Raw genomic sequence first — 17,424 nt, 5'->3', positions numbered from 1 at the left:
TAGGAAGAAAGAAAAAGAAAGGAAAGAAAGAAAGAAAGAAAAAAGAAAGAAAAAGAAAGAAAAGGAAAACAAAATAGTTTTTGTGTGTTTTTTATTCCTCTTTTTTTTTCCTTTACGGAAAGTTTTTTTTCAACTTTATTATTTTGTTTTTATTTTTTAAATTGAAAAAATTTTTGTTTTCATAATAATAACTTTTTATTTTTATTTTATTATTTTTTTAATATCATTATTATTACAAAACTTATTTTTGAAATTAAAAATTAGAGAATAACAGAAAATCAATAACCGTTCTTGAATTCTTTTGAATACTTACTTTTCCCGCGAACGTGACGCGGGCACGTCAAGAAGGCACAGAATGAGGAGCTCTCCAGGTGACTTGACGCGGGCACGTCATGAGGACAAGAACCCCTTCTGACGAATTTGACCATGAGCTCTTCATGGGACTTGATGCGGGCACGTCATGAGGATCGAAACCCTTTTACTAAGCACCAGGAAATTGCAATGTACCACACGCCCAGTTGACGCGGGCGCGTCATGTTAGAGGGATACCTATGAATCATCAAAAACGAAAATTGAAGCCAGAAGTCAGTCAAATTCAAGGGAAACATATTTAAATTAACAAATAAAATCGAACAAACAATTAAAAAAAATTGGATTGCCTCCCAATGAACGCCTTTCTTTAATGTTTTTGGCTAGACATTGAACACCACTCTTCAATTTGGGTGTAACTCAATTTTCCTGAAAATCGGTGGCCCTTCTCTAGGATCCAAATAGCCTTTGAGTACAGCTTTCTTTCTTAATTTCCTACTCCTTTTCACCTCATACAGTGCTTTCATCCCCTTATACTTGTTCTCAGTAAATTTGAATTTGTCCCTACAAGCAAACTCAGAAAATTCTTGCACAAAGAGATTAATAGCATGAATAGCAAACACAGGGTGAGAGCTAACAGGATGTTCCATTGTATCAAAAATATTAAAGTGGACTAGTTCTCCATCAAATTTCATGGATAATGTACCCTTATTAACGTCAATTTTTGTCTGTGCTGTGCTAAAAAATGGTCTACCTAGTAGCAAAGGTGAGAAGTCAGGGGAATGATCATCATCTATGTCAAGTACATAAAAGTAGCCGGGAATATCAATTCATTAATTTTAACCAGCATATCCTCGACCAACCCATCAGGGTATGCATTTGTTCGGTCAGCTAATTGAATTATTATCTCGGTTTCTTTTAATGGACCGAGGTTCAGAGAAGCATACATAGATTTAGACATTACGTTGATCAATACTCCTAAGTCCAGCAGGGTATTTCTAATCAAAGTATTACCTATCTTACATGGGACAGTAAACCTACCTAGATTCCCACACTTTGATGGTAGCTTCCTTTGGAGAACTGCTGACACATTCTCCCCCACGATGACCCTTTCATCTCCCCTCAGTCGTCTTCGATTGACACATATGTCCCTCAAAAATTTTGCATACTTCGGCACTTGCTTGATGGCGTCTAATAGGGGAATATTGATCTCTACCTTGTGGAACACCTCCAAGATCTCCTTCTTCTTGTCCTGCTTTTTTGGTTTTTTCAATCTGCTAGAAAAGGGAAGCGGGTTAGTTTTAACTATAATGACTGGGTCGGGAAGTACCTTTGGATTTGTGCCACTGCTATCCTTCTTCTCAAGCTTGTTTTCGACCTTTTTCTCATCCTTGTCCTTTGGAATCATGAGTTCAGGCCCCTGAATTTCCTTCCCGCTCCTTAAAGTCATTGCACTTACATTCTTCAGGTCCAATTCAGGTTGAGAAGGCAATTTTCCAAAAACTTGGGATTCAAGGCGATTGATTGCCACTGCCATCTGACTTAGCTGATTTTGCATTACTGGTATCTGGTCCAGTTGATTTCTCATACTTTGTAGGTCAGAATCTGTCTTTTGTTGATTAGCAATTAATTGGTTCATCATCTTTTCTATAGACGGGCTTGAGTTTGAAGGGGATAGTGGAGGACGAGATTGGTACTGTTGTGGGTACCCTTGCTGCCTGTTTGGTGCAAAATTCGACTGCTTATATCCTCCATAGCTGAGGTTAGGATGATCTCTCCAACCCGGATTGTATGTACTCGAGTATGGGTCGTATGGCTGTCTTGGCGAGGGCACGTGGCCAGCCATGCTCACCTGCTCTGCAGTTTCTTCCTGAACCAGTGGACACACCTCCGTAAAATGACCCACGGCAGCACATACCCCACACACTTTGGCTTGTGAGGCACTTCCTACAACTAATTGTCGCACGAAGGATGTCAAATCAAAAATTTGCTGCTGGATGGAGGATGTTTCTACCTCATTCATCCTACGCATTGGGACATCCTCCCCGTACCAAACTGCTGCGAATTCTCAACCATTCCTTCAATTAGCTCCCATGCTGCCCGAGGAGTCTTGTTCACTAACGTCCCTCCACTTGCAACATCGATTATACTCCTGTCCCTGAAAAGTAGGCCCTCATAGAAGTATTGAATGAGCAATTGCTCACTTATCTGGTGCTCGGGGCACTTGATGCAAAACTTCTTGAATCTTTCCCAATACTCATAGAGGGACTCGCCTGGGTGTTGCTTGATACCGCAGATTTCCTTCCTTAGACTTGCAGCTCGAGACGCCAGAAAATATTTGTCCAAGAATTTTTTCTTTAGCTGGTCCCACGTGGTGATACTACCTGGTGGCAGGTAGTACAGTTAGTCTTTTGCAGAGTCCTTTAAGGAGAAGGGGAATGCCCTCATTTTTATCTACTCTTCTGTAATACCTGGGGGTTTCATGTTGTTGCAAACTACATCAAACTCTTGCAGGTGTTTATACGGCTCCTCACCTGGTAAACCATGGAATGATGGTAAAAGATGAATTAGATCAGATTTTAATTCAAATGGAGTGTTATCATTTAAATTTGGGAAAGTAATGCATAGAGGTTGCTGATTTAAATTGGGAGCAGCCAACTCCCTTAGTGTTTGTGCATTCGCCATGGTGAATTCCTCCTGGTTTGAATCACTTGAGTTATCAACACGCAAATCCATTGACTCAACCTCTAGATTAAGTTCTTGAGATGCAACACTGGATTGCTCCTCTCTGAGCTGTCTGTTTCCTTTCTTGTCCTACGCGCAGTCTTTTCTACCTCAGGGTAAAAAATTAATTCACCTGTACGAAAAGAACGAGGCATGCACTAGAACAATACCAGGAAATTAGAGCAAAAAATGAACTCAAAAAGAAACAAATAATAATGCCAGTCCCCGGTAACGGCGCCAAAAATTAATAGGTTATCGAAGCCTGTACAATAATAAAATTTAACCTAATTGCCAGTTAAAATAACCAAAACCCAATTCCTAGTACTGGAGCAGGGACTCTAGGTGTGCAATGGGTTATTTGATTCACCCAGTTCCCGAAGAGTTTGCTTGATCCGATATACCCGAATGGGATGGCTTTTTTTACAAATAATTATGAATTTGTAGACAGGGCAAGTAGGGTCGTATCCTCAGGGATTGGGGATATTTGTCTCTTAAGAAATCCAAAGTAACATGGGGTAATTTTGTATGAACGACGACAATCAAAGAAACTCGAATAAGAAAATAAAAATAAATAACTAACTAGAAATTAAATGACAATTCACTAAATTTAGAGTAACAATAATTAAAGGTCTAAAACAATTAAAACAAGAAAATAATTAAAAATAAAATAAAATAGGCAACTAAAAATCAAATGGCAATTCACTAAAATCAGGGTAATAATAACTAGAGGTCTAGCCAAGAAATAATTTCAGCAATGATTCACCTAATTGATCATCGATACAAATGCAGTTCCAATTATTTACTGATAAATAGGTTATAATTGCCAAACAAGCGCTGACAGTCAACCCCTCCTTACTGTGTCGGTGATTAAGGTACGCCCGTTAATCACTGTTCTAATTGAGAGATAATTCTAGGTACGCCCGTAAGATTTAATTCCCCAATTGCCTTATGTATTAGAGGAGCCTTATTCTAACAAAATAGCACACTACCAGGGTTATTTCAGATTAGTCCGCATATCCCCCTGACACGAATCTAATTGTGCCGGTTGTCAGTATTTCAAGACAATTAAACAATTACGGACTTAAATGCCTTAATTGACAATAGATTACCAAATTAACTAATTATTCGGATCCAAGACAATCAATTAATTGAATAACCATAAGCATAGCAATCAAGGAATATGCGAATACCAATAAATAAAAGAAAAAAATTAAATTAAATCGATCTCACAATTTTTTAGGCAACCCAAAGCATCTGTTATTTCTTGACTAGAGTGGAAAAATTAATTCATATTTGATGAACAAAGCCCACAGGAAATTGAAGCAACAGTAGCGGCCATTGACTCCGAAATTAAGAAAATTGAATTCGCTTCGGCAACGAAGGAAAAGTCAAGATTACAAAGAATGCTCAATTGCTTTTCTTTGCCTTCACATCTGATGGAAGCAAAGGCACAATAGGACGAAAAGAGGAAAAGTCAAAAAGGGAAAAGGAACTCCCCAAATACTCCCCCTTCTGCTATGTGTATTTCCTATCTAATACTACTGTCTCCGTCTCTTCTTTTTTTCTTTTCTTGCGGCGGCTCCACAAGGAATAGAAGACCAAGCCCTCCGTCCGTCCTTGCCTTCGCAGAAATTATCAAAATGGGCGTAACGTCTTCTTTTTAAAAAATGCCCAGACTCTATCATTTGGACTCCTTTTCTGTTAAATTGGCACTTGTTATCATATTTTTGTTATACTCCCTGAAATAAGCGCAAAATACTAAAAGTAAATAGAATTTAACAATTAATCCATATCGGATCAGGTAATAAGAAAAATAAATAATAAAATCGTAACCTATCATAGGATTTCTTAAAGAAAGCTTTCTTTTACACTAGAGTATTCTAACGGGAGCTTTGTTTCTTCTAAGTTTTTAGCAAGAGTTTTCTTGCAATTTTTTCCCCTTGTTACGTATCATTTTTCTTAGATTTAGTTATCATATCTAAAGTTTCTGAAGTCTGCTTTGTTAGATCTTAACAAGATATTTGAATTTGAAACAGTTAATTTAGCTGTAAAATATGTGTACAGATATTCACTGGGTTCAGAGAAGTTGATATCAATTTGTTGAATATTTTGAGTTTTTGAATGTTATTTTTGTTTATTTCTCAAGTATGATGCATCTTTAGATCTTAAAATTGGTTCTCTCTGTAGATGTCGGATATTTCTTCTGTTATTAATGCAAATTTCATGAATGAAAGTATGATTTTTATTAATATATATAGACATTGTTTAGAGAAATATATATAGACATTGTTTTGCACAACCTATGTGGTAGGATTTCAATAAGAATAAATCTTATATATACTGATTGGATCCATGACATATATGCAAAAATTGAATTTCAAAAACAAATTTTACATAATTATCATTAATTCAATGTTGACAATATATATACATTGTTAGTTTATGAAAAATTAATTCTTCAAAACTATAATAGCATAGCAAAGAAACAAGAACTCCCTGTAGTCTGGACCCAGGAGTGGACGTACTAAAAAGTTGATAACTTCGTTACAAGATATACAAAGGGTACAACTGGACCATCTGCAAAGTGTTAGGGCCTAAGAGCCAATTTAGGACAAGTGCACAACTAACCCCACCAACGAAGCTCTTTGCAAGTCAAGCACACTATCGAATGGGGGAGAGGCTCTATGAACGTATACTAAGGCTTATGGTGGAAATTAAACGATTATATTATTTTCAATTTTTTTAAAAGCCAAATTCAAAATTTTATTGATCATTCAAAACAACTGAGCTCCAGGAGTACCCAAAAAAAATCCATAAATACATCAAAGGCACTGTTCAAACTGCCATACTCAAACCCCCAAAAAACAACAAGTCTACATCTTCCTACACAAAAATTTTTTGATCTAGATTCCAACTAAAACTAATTTCCCAGTTTCTTCTTGATCTCTCCACTTTCTTCCATGACAAAACAGCAAATTTCACATCATTAGTGATTCTTTGAATAACAAGTTCCATAGGCCATAATGATTTCTGAAAAATAAAGTGATTCGTAATCCTCCAAATATGGCAAACTGTAGCAGATATGGCAAGTAAACATAGTTATTATAAAATGAACCAGAAGAACAATGATGATACCACCACTCCAGTTCATCTTTCCAAGGGTTGAATTTGGTTGAGTTGGATTAAATATAAAACTTAATCTCCATAATCTTTTGCACCTCAATTTACGTGCAGTATTTGGATGGTTATTAGAGTTGATATTATGACAAAGATTACCTTCTGACATTATATGATGAAATATGATCAAATTAATCACTTTTTTGGCACAATTAAGATCAACTAAGATATGGATTATTAATTGTCCAAGGTGTTAATGAAAATAAGTTACTTTTTTTTAAAAAAAATATTTTGTTCTTTTTTGTGAAATTAGATAGATTTTAGATTTTGGTTTATCAAATAGTATGAAATTCCTCACGTCCAATATGTTAGATGGAAACAACTCTCCTTGGTCTTTTTCAAATTTGTTTAGATTTGTTCAAGGGCAAAATTGTCAAATAAAATTTTATATAATCCGATCTATAGTCCCTCACATTTTACAATATGAATTGTTTCATCCCTCACATTTTATGAAATAAATTTTTTCGTCCCTCATATTTCACAAAATAAATTTTTTCATCCCTCATTAACCATATGTACAAATAGCTTTTTTTTAAACCTATGTATATTTTTATTTAATTTTACCTGAACAGTACGAATAGCATGTAATATATCTCTGTTTGATTTCATCTAAATAGATTAATTATAGTTGTACATATGCCATTCAATAGTTATATACATGGGTTTAAAACTAACAATTTTGTTTTAAACCCATGTATATATCTATTTGATTTCACCATGTGAATCTGTTCAATATTCTCTTTTGAAAATAATTCATTTATTGAGTTGTATAATGAGACCATTTATTTAATGGTCATAATTCGAATTCTATAGTCATGCTAACAAATTGCAGTTTAAATTTGAAATTTCTACTCGCCACTTTTAAGAGCAACAGTTGAATTACATGCCCTGTGATTATTTTAAAATTTGAAAGTACCAATTACTTACTATTTTTGTCATAATTTTCCTTTATTTATTTTTTCTGCTCAAGTTCAATTCGATGTAAACACTTGACAATATTCAGGATTAAATGTCTTCTTTGTTTTCAATTTTTGAGTAAAAGGAAATGAACATGAGTGAAAAACTAACAAATTTTTTCAACCCATATATGTGTGTATATATATATATATATATACATCTATTAGATTTCACCTGAACAGTACGAATAACATGTAATATATCTCTATTTGATTTCATCTAAATAGGCTAATTATAGTTGTATACATACTATTCGTATTATTCAAGTGAAATCAGATAAATATGCACATGGGTTTAAAAAAAATAAAAACTATTCATACACATGATCAATGATGGATGAAAAAATTTATTTTGTAAAATGTGATGAATGAAAAAATTCATTTTGTAAAATGTGAAGGAGGAAAAAATTCATTTTTTGAAATGTGAGGGACTATAGATCGAATTATGTAAAAATTTGATTTGATAATTTTACCCTCCTCAAAAATGATTACGTGCAAGGCACATAGTGGATTCCGACCAAAAACTAATCAGAAACCTAGGTAGGGATCAAAATTGAACAATATGAATTTGTAAGGGACGTAAAATTATACTTTTAAAAATAAGGTATGAAAAAAGTCATTTTGTAAAATGTGAGAAACATTTTGAACAATTTTCCCTTATTTTTATCTAAATTTATTCTATGTTTCATGCATTATTTGACACTAATACAAATTTAATGCAATAAAATTTAGCTCTTTTATAAAGAAAATGAACTGCCTTTATTATTAAAAACAATTATGGAACAAAATTACTAGATATTAATGACAAGTTGACAAACGAGATATGATTTGGTGGCTCTAATTTGATTTTGGTTTAAAATCATTAACTCGACCACATTAGCCACGGTTCTCTTAGTCAAAGATCCACGGGCTTAGCTCAATGAGATTATGAGAATCCAAGTTGTTTGCAGCGAACTATTGATTTATTAATTCAATCAGAATAAGTAGCACTAGACCAAAAAAGGAATAAATATCTATATATAGAACAACTACGTACGTGAATTTGGTACAGTTTTCATCTCTAAATCTTAGATGAGAATATTTTGCAGCTAGACCTGCTAAAAAATATTTGCATGGCTGAAAGAGTTGAAACTCTGCAAAGATTAACATTTTTAATCAAATGATAAGATTTAATCAATTTCATCCCAAATCTTTTTCACAGCCCAATCCAAATGAGATTTAAGTATGGTATTTATCGCTTTATGCTCCTTGAAGTTTGATTTGAAGCCGCCCATAATACCCCTAATGTACCATTTAAATTTATAGATTCATGTTTACAATCTAATTTCATTTTTAAGAGTCATTTGAAATTGTTCTAAACTATTGTCCACTAGACACTTGTTAAATAAACCTTATATAATTATATGCCTAACATTGAAATTTTCATTTTCTTTTCATGCAATAAAATACAACGTAGCAACATGCCAACTTATAAAACTTGTTTGACCTCCATGATAGAGACCATGAAGTTGAAAAAAAAAAGTCAATAGAGAAAGTGGAAATATACTGTAAGAACGTAACATGTAGTTGTATTAAAAAAAAAAAAAACATGTAGTTGTGTTGACAAAAAGCTAATACCTTCCCTGGATTGAGGTTGAAAGAGCAAAAGTGACGTTGTATACTTTGTTCACATTTCTACATCCTCCTGTGATTTCTACCATCATCATTTCAATTTTTTTCCTCCCTGAAATTCGTTCTATTTTGTACAAAATTTATTGACTTAGGACTCTAGAACTTTGGCACTGTGAATATGATATACTATAGTAATTGTGATGAAATTGTTTTTTTCCCCCTATAGTACTCCCTTTCGTTCCTTTTATTGATCAAACGTAATAAATAAAACAGGCCACCGTAAATAATAAAACATTTTTCTTTCTCTTTTTGCCTTTCATTTGTTTACTTATTTTTATTTTTTTTGGTTGAGTAATGTTTTCATTTATGCCGTAGTTAAATTGAACCACAATCTCATTTCTCCTTCAAAAGTTTTTTTCCCCTTTTTTTGGTAGTAATTTCCTAAGACCAGTGATCAAATATTATGGCCAACTATAATGCTAAACACTGAATATGACGAAAAGTCATCTATGTCCTTCAATACCAGGGGGTGCGGGGATTCGAAGCCTGTTATTGAGGGTTAATTAATTATTGTTTTATGTTTTGTGTTATTGGCTTTACGCATAGGATGAGAAAATTAGGAAAGCTGAAAGCTTGTAATACGGGAAGACGGAATCATTAGTTTAGGATAGTGAAGAAGCCTGTTGCAATCTTAAAACATTGTTGTACCAAATAGAATTAGAAGTACATAAAGGATGAAAAGATAATATTTACATGACATGAGGTCCCCTCTATGATAGAACCTTCAGTAGCATAAGTGACTTCCCCTGTAGTAGAAGCTTGAGTACTAGACAAGTAGAGGTAGTATATATCTTGCATGTTTTGGTTTTTCTGTTGTCTTGAATTTGTTCATAATCTTGTAGATAGATTGAGACCTGCATGTATAATTGCTTATTGTTAGTATACCAGAACAAAAAGATAGAAGCAAATTTGAGCAGTAGAAGCTTGAGTAGCAGAAGATTTGGGTTTTTTTTTTTTTTTGAGGATTGCCTTTTAAATTATCATACAATATGTGAGATGAATTTAATTATTTTGGGTTGACTTTAGTATTTAAAATGTGGAATACTTATTCGAGAATTGCTGTGGTAAGGTCGGCATCATTTAACTCGGTCATTTCATTGGCATCATTGGATTGTTGCTCACGCCAGAGACTTAGTATAAATGATCAGCATCTATTAGTGTTGTTATTGGTACATTTTAACGTTATGTAGGTGATAGTCTAACCTTCGATCGACAATGATTGCTTGTCTAAGTACGTGGCTGAATCCAAACTGTACATCCTATTTTGAGATTTTATAAATTTTTTATTATAAATTTTATAAAGTGAGGATATAAATTTTTTGTCAGTGCAATTTTATAGCAGTATTTATTTTTTGCTTTAAAATAAAAACTTTGAATTGTACCTATTTTGTAATTGTTTTCGATGCAGTAAATGAAGACATTTGTAATGAATGGTCTTTTAATGTTTTGCAATTCTTGGACTGGTGTTGGATTGTTAATTGTCAACCGTTGCATGTTTGACAACAAACTCAATTTTTTTAGGGCAAATTACATTTTACCCTCCTGTGCTTTAGCGTTTTTTTTACATAACCCTCCTATGGTTTCAAAAGTTATACATAACCCCCTCATGGTTTGAATTAAAGTGCCAAAGTGACGAAAATAGTCATTTGTAACGGAACGTCTAGTAATGTCATAATTACCCTTATAAATATATGACACACTAATTCTGTATGATTTTTATATTTTACTACATAACCCTCTCATGATTTTCAAATTATACACATAACCCCCTTGGTTAATAAATAATTTTCAACTTTACATAAGGGTATTTTTGACATTTTAGGTGACTCCGTTACGAATGATTATTCCCGTTATTTTGACACTTTAATCCAAACCATGAGGGGGTTATATATAATTTTTGAAACCATAGGGAGGTTATGTAAAAAAATGCTAAACCACAAGGGGATAAAGTGGAATTTGCCCTTTTTTTTAAGAAAAAAAAATAAACCACTTTCTTATCATACAAGATCTCAATTTCAGAATCAGAACTAAGGATATACAAATCAAACCAATTTATCACAATCAATAGTAGTGCTCAAGAGCTGTGTACCTTATTCTAAAGACACCCACTGAACCGTTTCCTAACACTTCCTCCAAATCTGTCAAAGCAAACTCCTATTATCCAAATTCTACAAAGGTAAACAAAATTCTAACAAACAATAAGTAAATCCACTGAATCCTTGTACATATAACAGACTCTCCCAAAACTTTCCCCAAGACATTATTTGGTTGTCCAATTAGGTAGTTTGGATTATGAATAAGTGCTTTGCCACTGAGAGAATACTTAGCAAAATTAGCCAACGATGAATTCAATCTATTAAACTTATTAGCAAATTGGCGTGGTCAGAATTAAAGAATTAGTTCCCGTCATTTGAGAGTCATTTGGCCAATCGTACCAATTTATCTTTGTTGATACGTAACTAACCAAAAACAAACCAATTCAATTCGGCGCTAACTATTGTGCTTGCCACCCAATTCCATTCAATTCACAATGAAACCATCCAATCGACAACAAGAACCATCAGTGTGTATGAATTCTTTTGTTCAATTGTAGAAAACACAGAAGACAAACCAAAAGGCAAACACACCTCAAGTTGAACCACCAAGAATAGCTGTCCCTAAAAATCATAGCGAAATGCAAAGAATGACCACGGCAGATATAAGCAACTGACGGGAGACGAAAAGAACATAGCGGAAAGAAGTGGAAGAAAATACATTCGGATAGGGTTTAGAAATGGCTGAAACTAATTGTTCAGATTTTAAAAATCACTCTAACAACAATTAATAAAGCCTCCTCCTTTTCAAGCATTTTTAAGGCCTTTAATGGTCATTTCAAGAAACACACCAAAAAATAAGGCTTACATCACTAGTATCCACTGCTGAAAAGATGATTAAAATAAGCTCGCATACTCAAATGCCCATAAGTTAAAAATAATGTAAGGACATTTATGAAACAACCACAAAGAACACGCTACCCAATTTTCCCGATGGATCTTCTGTTCTGTCATATTTTTTATTATATTACTATTTCTCCTGTATAAACATCATGTTTTAGTTCTTTTTTGTTTTCTTGAAATTCAATAACTATTAATTGAGTAAAAAATAAATACAGCAGCTTCAAAAAAAGCAATATATAATAGGAAATTAAAAATACAGCAAAAAATTCATAAAAAATCTCATTTTTTTATGCATTTTGATTTTTTGAGTTTGTTAAATTTTGTGTATTATTCAATTAATAGTTATTGAATCTTAAGAAAGCAAAAAAGAACTAAAACATGATGTTTATGTAGAAAAAATAGTAATATAATAAAAAGTAACATAGAAAGTGATACAGGGTATGTGACAGAAGATCCGTTACTCTCAATTTTGTACCTAAAGTTCAACCTTCATTTCAAATAATCCCACATTTCCAAAATACCTCCATCCATACGGTTAAAATTCAAAACTCCCTCTGACTAAGACTCATTCTTATAATATAAGGATTTGGTTCATGGAATAATTAATTGCCATTCTTTCCTATCTATCCTGCTATTTCTTTTTTCTTCTTCACTCTGATTCTGTCGTAAGACAACGTCACTTTCCCATCCTTGTTTGTACGTATTCTTCCATAGGTTTACCTTATTCGCTAGACTTTATAGGCATTCTTCTATTGGTTTACGTTATTCGTTAGACTTTATTGGCACTCCCAATTTGCTTCTTCTTTTTTTTTTTCTTTCATTCAAGATACATTTGGCAGCATCATTCTATCAGATTAAATCATTTACTTGATTAAATTCGGTTTAAATGACCTATATATAGTTTACGTGCAAGTGATTTTATCAAAATCCCCGGCCCGGGTTGTCAGTAAGAATAAAGAAAAAACTATTACAACTAGTTAGAAAAGAAAAATAATTTGAGTTTCTGTTGCAAGTCTTTAAAGAAAAATCCAATGATTGACTTGGGATTTGATCGATCACAAACATAAATCACTTGCATAAGAACATAGTATTCGTCAACCAATCTTTCACAAAGTTGGTTTTCATGAGATTGTGAAAGCATGAAACGACATACTGTATTATGGAGGAACAATGACAGAAAGGGCAATTGGCAACAGTTGGCTGTTGTTGTAGGCTTTTTCTCCTTAAAAGTTAAAACTTTCCCTTTCCTGATTGAATTGAATCAATCAAATCAAATAGTGCAGTCATTTTGCCACGGCAAGTGGAGACCGTAAGTTAGGCTCTCCTAAGGGCGGGCAAGCGATCTGGCCCAGACAATAGACAGTGTTAGATATACATATACTAGTTGGGGCAGGCCGAACGATGTTGAACCCAAGCCCAATAAATGAATCAAATTTGATGATTAAATCAATAAATATTTTTCATCAACATACAAAAAGCTATAAATTTCAATCCGAATTACTACAAAATACTAATCAAGTAGATTGAATATGACACAAAATACTAGTCAAGGAGGTTGAACATGAAGTGAAAGGACAAGATTTAAAATCTTTTTGTGTTATGTAGAATTAATATAGCATGATTGAATATATTAAAATGATCTCTTTCTTCTTTTTTTTTGGGTATATGTTAGGTATTTATGTGAGGATTTTAAATTTGTGGATTTTATGATTGAATTACTAAGTATTAATCTTCAAAAAGTTTAATTTGACAAAGGGCTTAACTTAAAACTTTTAAAATAGTACACTAAAGGCTTATCTATAACTTTTGCAAGCATTCATCAATAAATTTCATCTCAGATGGCACTTTTTTAGTTAATGATAGTAATGGAGACAAGTTTTCCATATATTTTGATATCCCTTGGTGATAGTACTAAATTTTGAGAATCAAGACAAAATACGCATTAAGTTTTGGGACTGAAATTGCAAATTGGTAAAAGTTGGTGGATAATGAAATTTTTTGGAAAGCTAAATTCAACCCACAAATTAAGGGCCTGTTTGGCACCTTAGTTTTTTACCAAGTTTTTTAGCTACTAGTTTTTTAACAACTTTTGCTACAGGAACCCCAAAAAACTTTTCAAAGTTTTTTACCTACACACTTCAAAAATCTATACGCAAAAAATTTCTCAAAAACTTTTCTTCCTCCCTCACCCAACCCACCACACCAGACACCGCCTCCACCACTTCTCCCGACGCCGGTCACTTATTCCGACGCCGCCGGTAACCTCAAAAAAAAATTTTAAATTTTTGAGTCCCTCACCCTCAAAAATTTATTATATATATTATATATTTATAATATTATATATTTATATATTTATTTAAACATATTATAAATATTTTATTTTATTTAAAATATATTTTTATATATTTATATAAATATTATATACCATATAAAATAATATTAATATAAATATGTAATTATACATTTATATAAATATTATATATTATATATTTAATATATATAATACATATTATATATATTACACATTTATGTATATATATTTATGTATATTTATATACAATTATATTATGTATTATGTATAATATAATACATTTATACATAATATTAACACACAATATTAATTATACATTTATACATAATACTAATACATTTATACATTTATATTAATTATATTAATACATTTATACATAATATTATATATTTATAATATATTAATTTATATATTTATATAATATTCATTTATAATAATATACAATTATTACATTTGTAAATATATTTATATTATGTATTATATATAATATAATACATTTATATATTTTTATATACCTATATAAATATATTTATTTATAAATGTATTATAAATGCATAAATATATATAAATATTTAAACAATAAAAATTATAAATTATAAACAATATTAATTATACATTTATACATAATATTAATACATTTATACATTTATATTAATTATATTAATACAGTTATACATAATCATCATATATATTTATAAATTATAATTTATACATTTATATAATATTCATTTATAATATATACATTTATATTAATTATACATTTATACATTTATAAATATATGTATATTATGTATTATATATAATATAATACATTTATATATTTTTATATAAATATATAAATATATTTATTTATAAATATTTATAAATGTATTATAAATGCATAAATGCATATAAATATTTAAACAATAAAAATTATAAATTATAAACAATATTAATTATACATTTATACATAATATTAATACATTTATATATTTATATTAATTATATTAATACATTTATACATAATCATCATATACATTTATAAATTATAATTTATACATTTATATAATATTCATTTATAATTTATACATTTATATTAATTATACATTTATACATTTATAAATATATGTATATTACGTATTATATATAATATAATACATTTATATATTTTTATATAAATATATAAATATATTTATTTCTAAATATTTATAAATGTATTATAAATGCATAAATGTTTAAAAATATAAAATTATAAAAATTATAAATTATAAAATACTCAAAAATATGTTTTAAAAATACCTCTAAAAATAATCCAAAAAACGTCTACAGTAACATTTAAAAACTTCTACAAAAAAGTTTTTCACCTTACAAAAACTTCTACAAAATTTTTTCAAAAACTTCTACAGTGCACTACAGTAAAGTTTTAGACAAACTCCCAAAAAACTCAGGTTCCAAACAGGCCCTAAAGTAGAGCTTTTGGACTCTTGGATTTGGGCTTCAAATTCTATGTTCAAGACTCGTACTCGGCTCAAAAAAATATTAGGAATTCGGGCCTATTTTAGGCTTGGTTAAAGCTCATAATTAATTTACAATTACTCCTATATATTATGTGCATGTAATATTTATTTTATTTTACCATTATAAGTGAATTACAAATTGTGTTTGTAATAACACATATAACTATCAACCAATATACATCATTATAAATAAAAAATATATACTTATATACTTAATTTTGTGGGTTAGGTACTAATCGGGTCGAGTCTCATTAAGCTAATGTTCGACTTACAATTTAATCGGTCCTTGTTTTGAAGCCTAAATTCAACCCATTCCAATGATGTGCAAGATTTGGCCCTAAATTCTTCAAATCAATCGAGTAGAGTTCAGGTTGGTTTGACCCCATTAACAATTCTAACGAGCACTTATTCTTAAAAATAACCCGAGCACACAACATATAATTTAGTTTGATGGAAAAGTTTATTTATTTAATACCGTTTACCCACATTTCATGAAGCGATAAACAAGATGAATGTAAGAATATCTTAATATCTCAAGCATACATGCTAAGCATCAAGTTGAAATGAAAAAAATGAGAAACAAGCAAGAGCGCATGAACCAGGTACATTAATGACAAGGAGGACATAAAATTCGTCGTGTCCTTATTTCTTACGAGTAATGTTGCTAGCTTTGACAAGTTTCCATCTGTAATAAGAAGACCAATAAATTCTTGTCGAATACGAAAACACACCAAAAACACATAATTCAGTATATTTTTCTTCTCACAGTAAATGAATGTGAAGTTAGAAGCCCATAAGTTATACCCGTATTTGGTCATCAAAACATGAAAAATATCGACAGGAGTGCTTTACTGAATTCAGCACCTGCACATTGTCTCGCACCTCTACCGAAAGGCATAAAGTTCATCGCTGTAACGCTTGGATCAAGGTCCCGATAGGAGCAAGAAGCAGTATACGTTTAATAGCAAAATCAATTTGCAAACATTTGCCTCTCCAATGAGGCATCTCAAGCGAAAATTGTAGAGTTAAGGAGAAGTGGTTCGACTTCAAAATAAAACTATAAAAGAGAGAAAACAGAAAACAAATAAAAAGGTAAGAATTCAAGAAGAACCTTCCAACGCCATGGCTTGAAAGCAAGAGGATCTCTAAACACTCCAGGATTTAAGTGTTGAGCAGAAGAGCAATCATAATGCCCCAGCCGGCTGGAATAGTGTATCCTAAAAGGGAATAAACTGCATATAATGAGTCTCGCAGAAGCCTTCAGGTGTTGTATACTATATAGCACATTATTGGGAGTAAGTAAAATTTTTTCCAATTTGTGCAATACACTAAATCATAATTGCAACCTACCCATTCACTTCAACATCTTTTGTGGCTCTACGAAGAAGTCCAGGACTGATGCTTGCTATTCTTATGGTTTCATGAATTACCTGCATTTTATGTTTGTGTTAGTATGTCATAAATATGAAATGCTTCAACCTTAAGCTGTTTACGAAAGTAGTTTAGTATAAACAGCAGTGAAGGAAATAGGCTATTTATGATGTGATCCTATGCTTGTGAGTTGTGAAAATGGGACTTGGTCAAGTACAGTTGATGTCCTTATGCAGTTGCACTATTGTTATATTTTTTTTATACAATTTGGTGTACATTCACATAACTCTACTGTACGCGTGCATTTGTTTGTGTGGAGCAAATCAATAGATGTATAAAACCCATGTCTGTAAGTGTGTTCTAAATTTTAAAAAACGTATAACATGTTATTGCACAAAAACCCAACCATACCTACTCCATGCTCATAAAAATGCATATAAACACATGTATGACTTTTGCAAACACCGAGGATA

At 31.4% G+C, this 17,424-nt stretch overlaps 1 protein-coding gene across 1 annotated transcript; it reads right to left on the bottom strand.

Annotated features, from left to right (window-relative positions):
• Positions 1 to 1,102: 1,102 nt before the first annotated feature.
• On the bottom strand, positions 1,103 to 2,332 carry LOC113774097. The gene has a single exon (XM_027318662.1). The coding sequence runs from the start codon at positions 2,330 to 2,332 to the stop codon at positions 1,103 to 1,105; it is 1,230 nt and encodes a 409-aa protein (XP_027174463.1).
• Between the last annotated feature and the right edge of the window lie 15,092 nt (positions 2,333 to 17,424).

This window comes from Coffea eugenioides, chromosome 6, assembly GCF_003713205.1.
Source record: "Coffea eugenioides isolate CCC68of chromosome 6, Ceug_1.0, whole genome shotgun sequence".
NCBI lineage: Eukaryota > Viridiplantae > Streptophyta > Magnoliopsida > Gentianales > Rubiaceae > Coffea > Coffea eugenioides.
The sequence above is the reverse complement of the archived record's forward strand: the minus strand, read 5'-3'. Positions and strand labels throughout refer to the sequence as shown.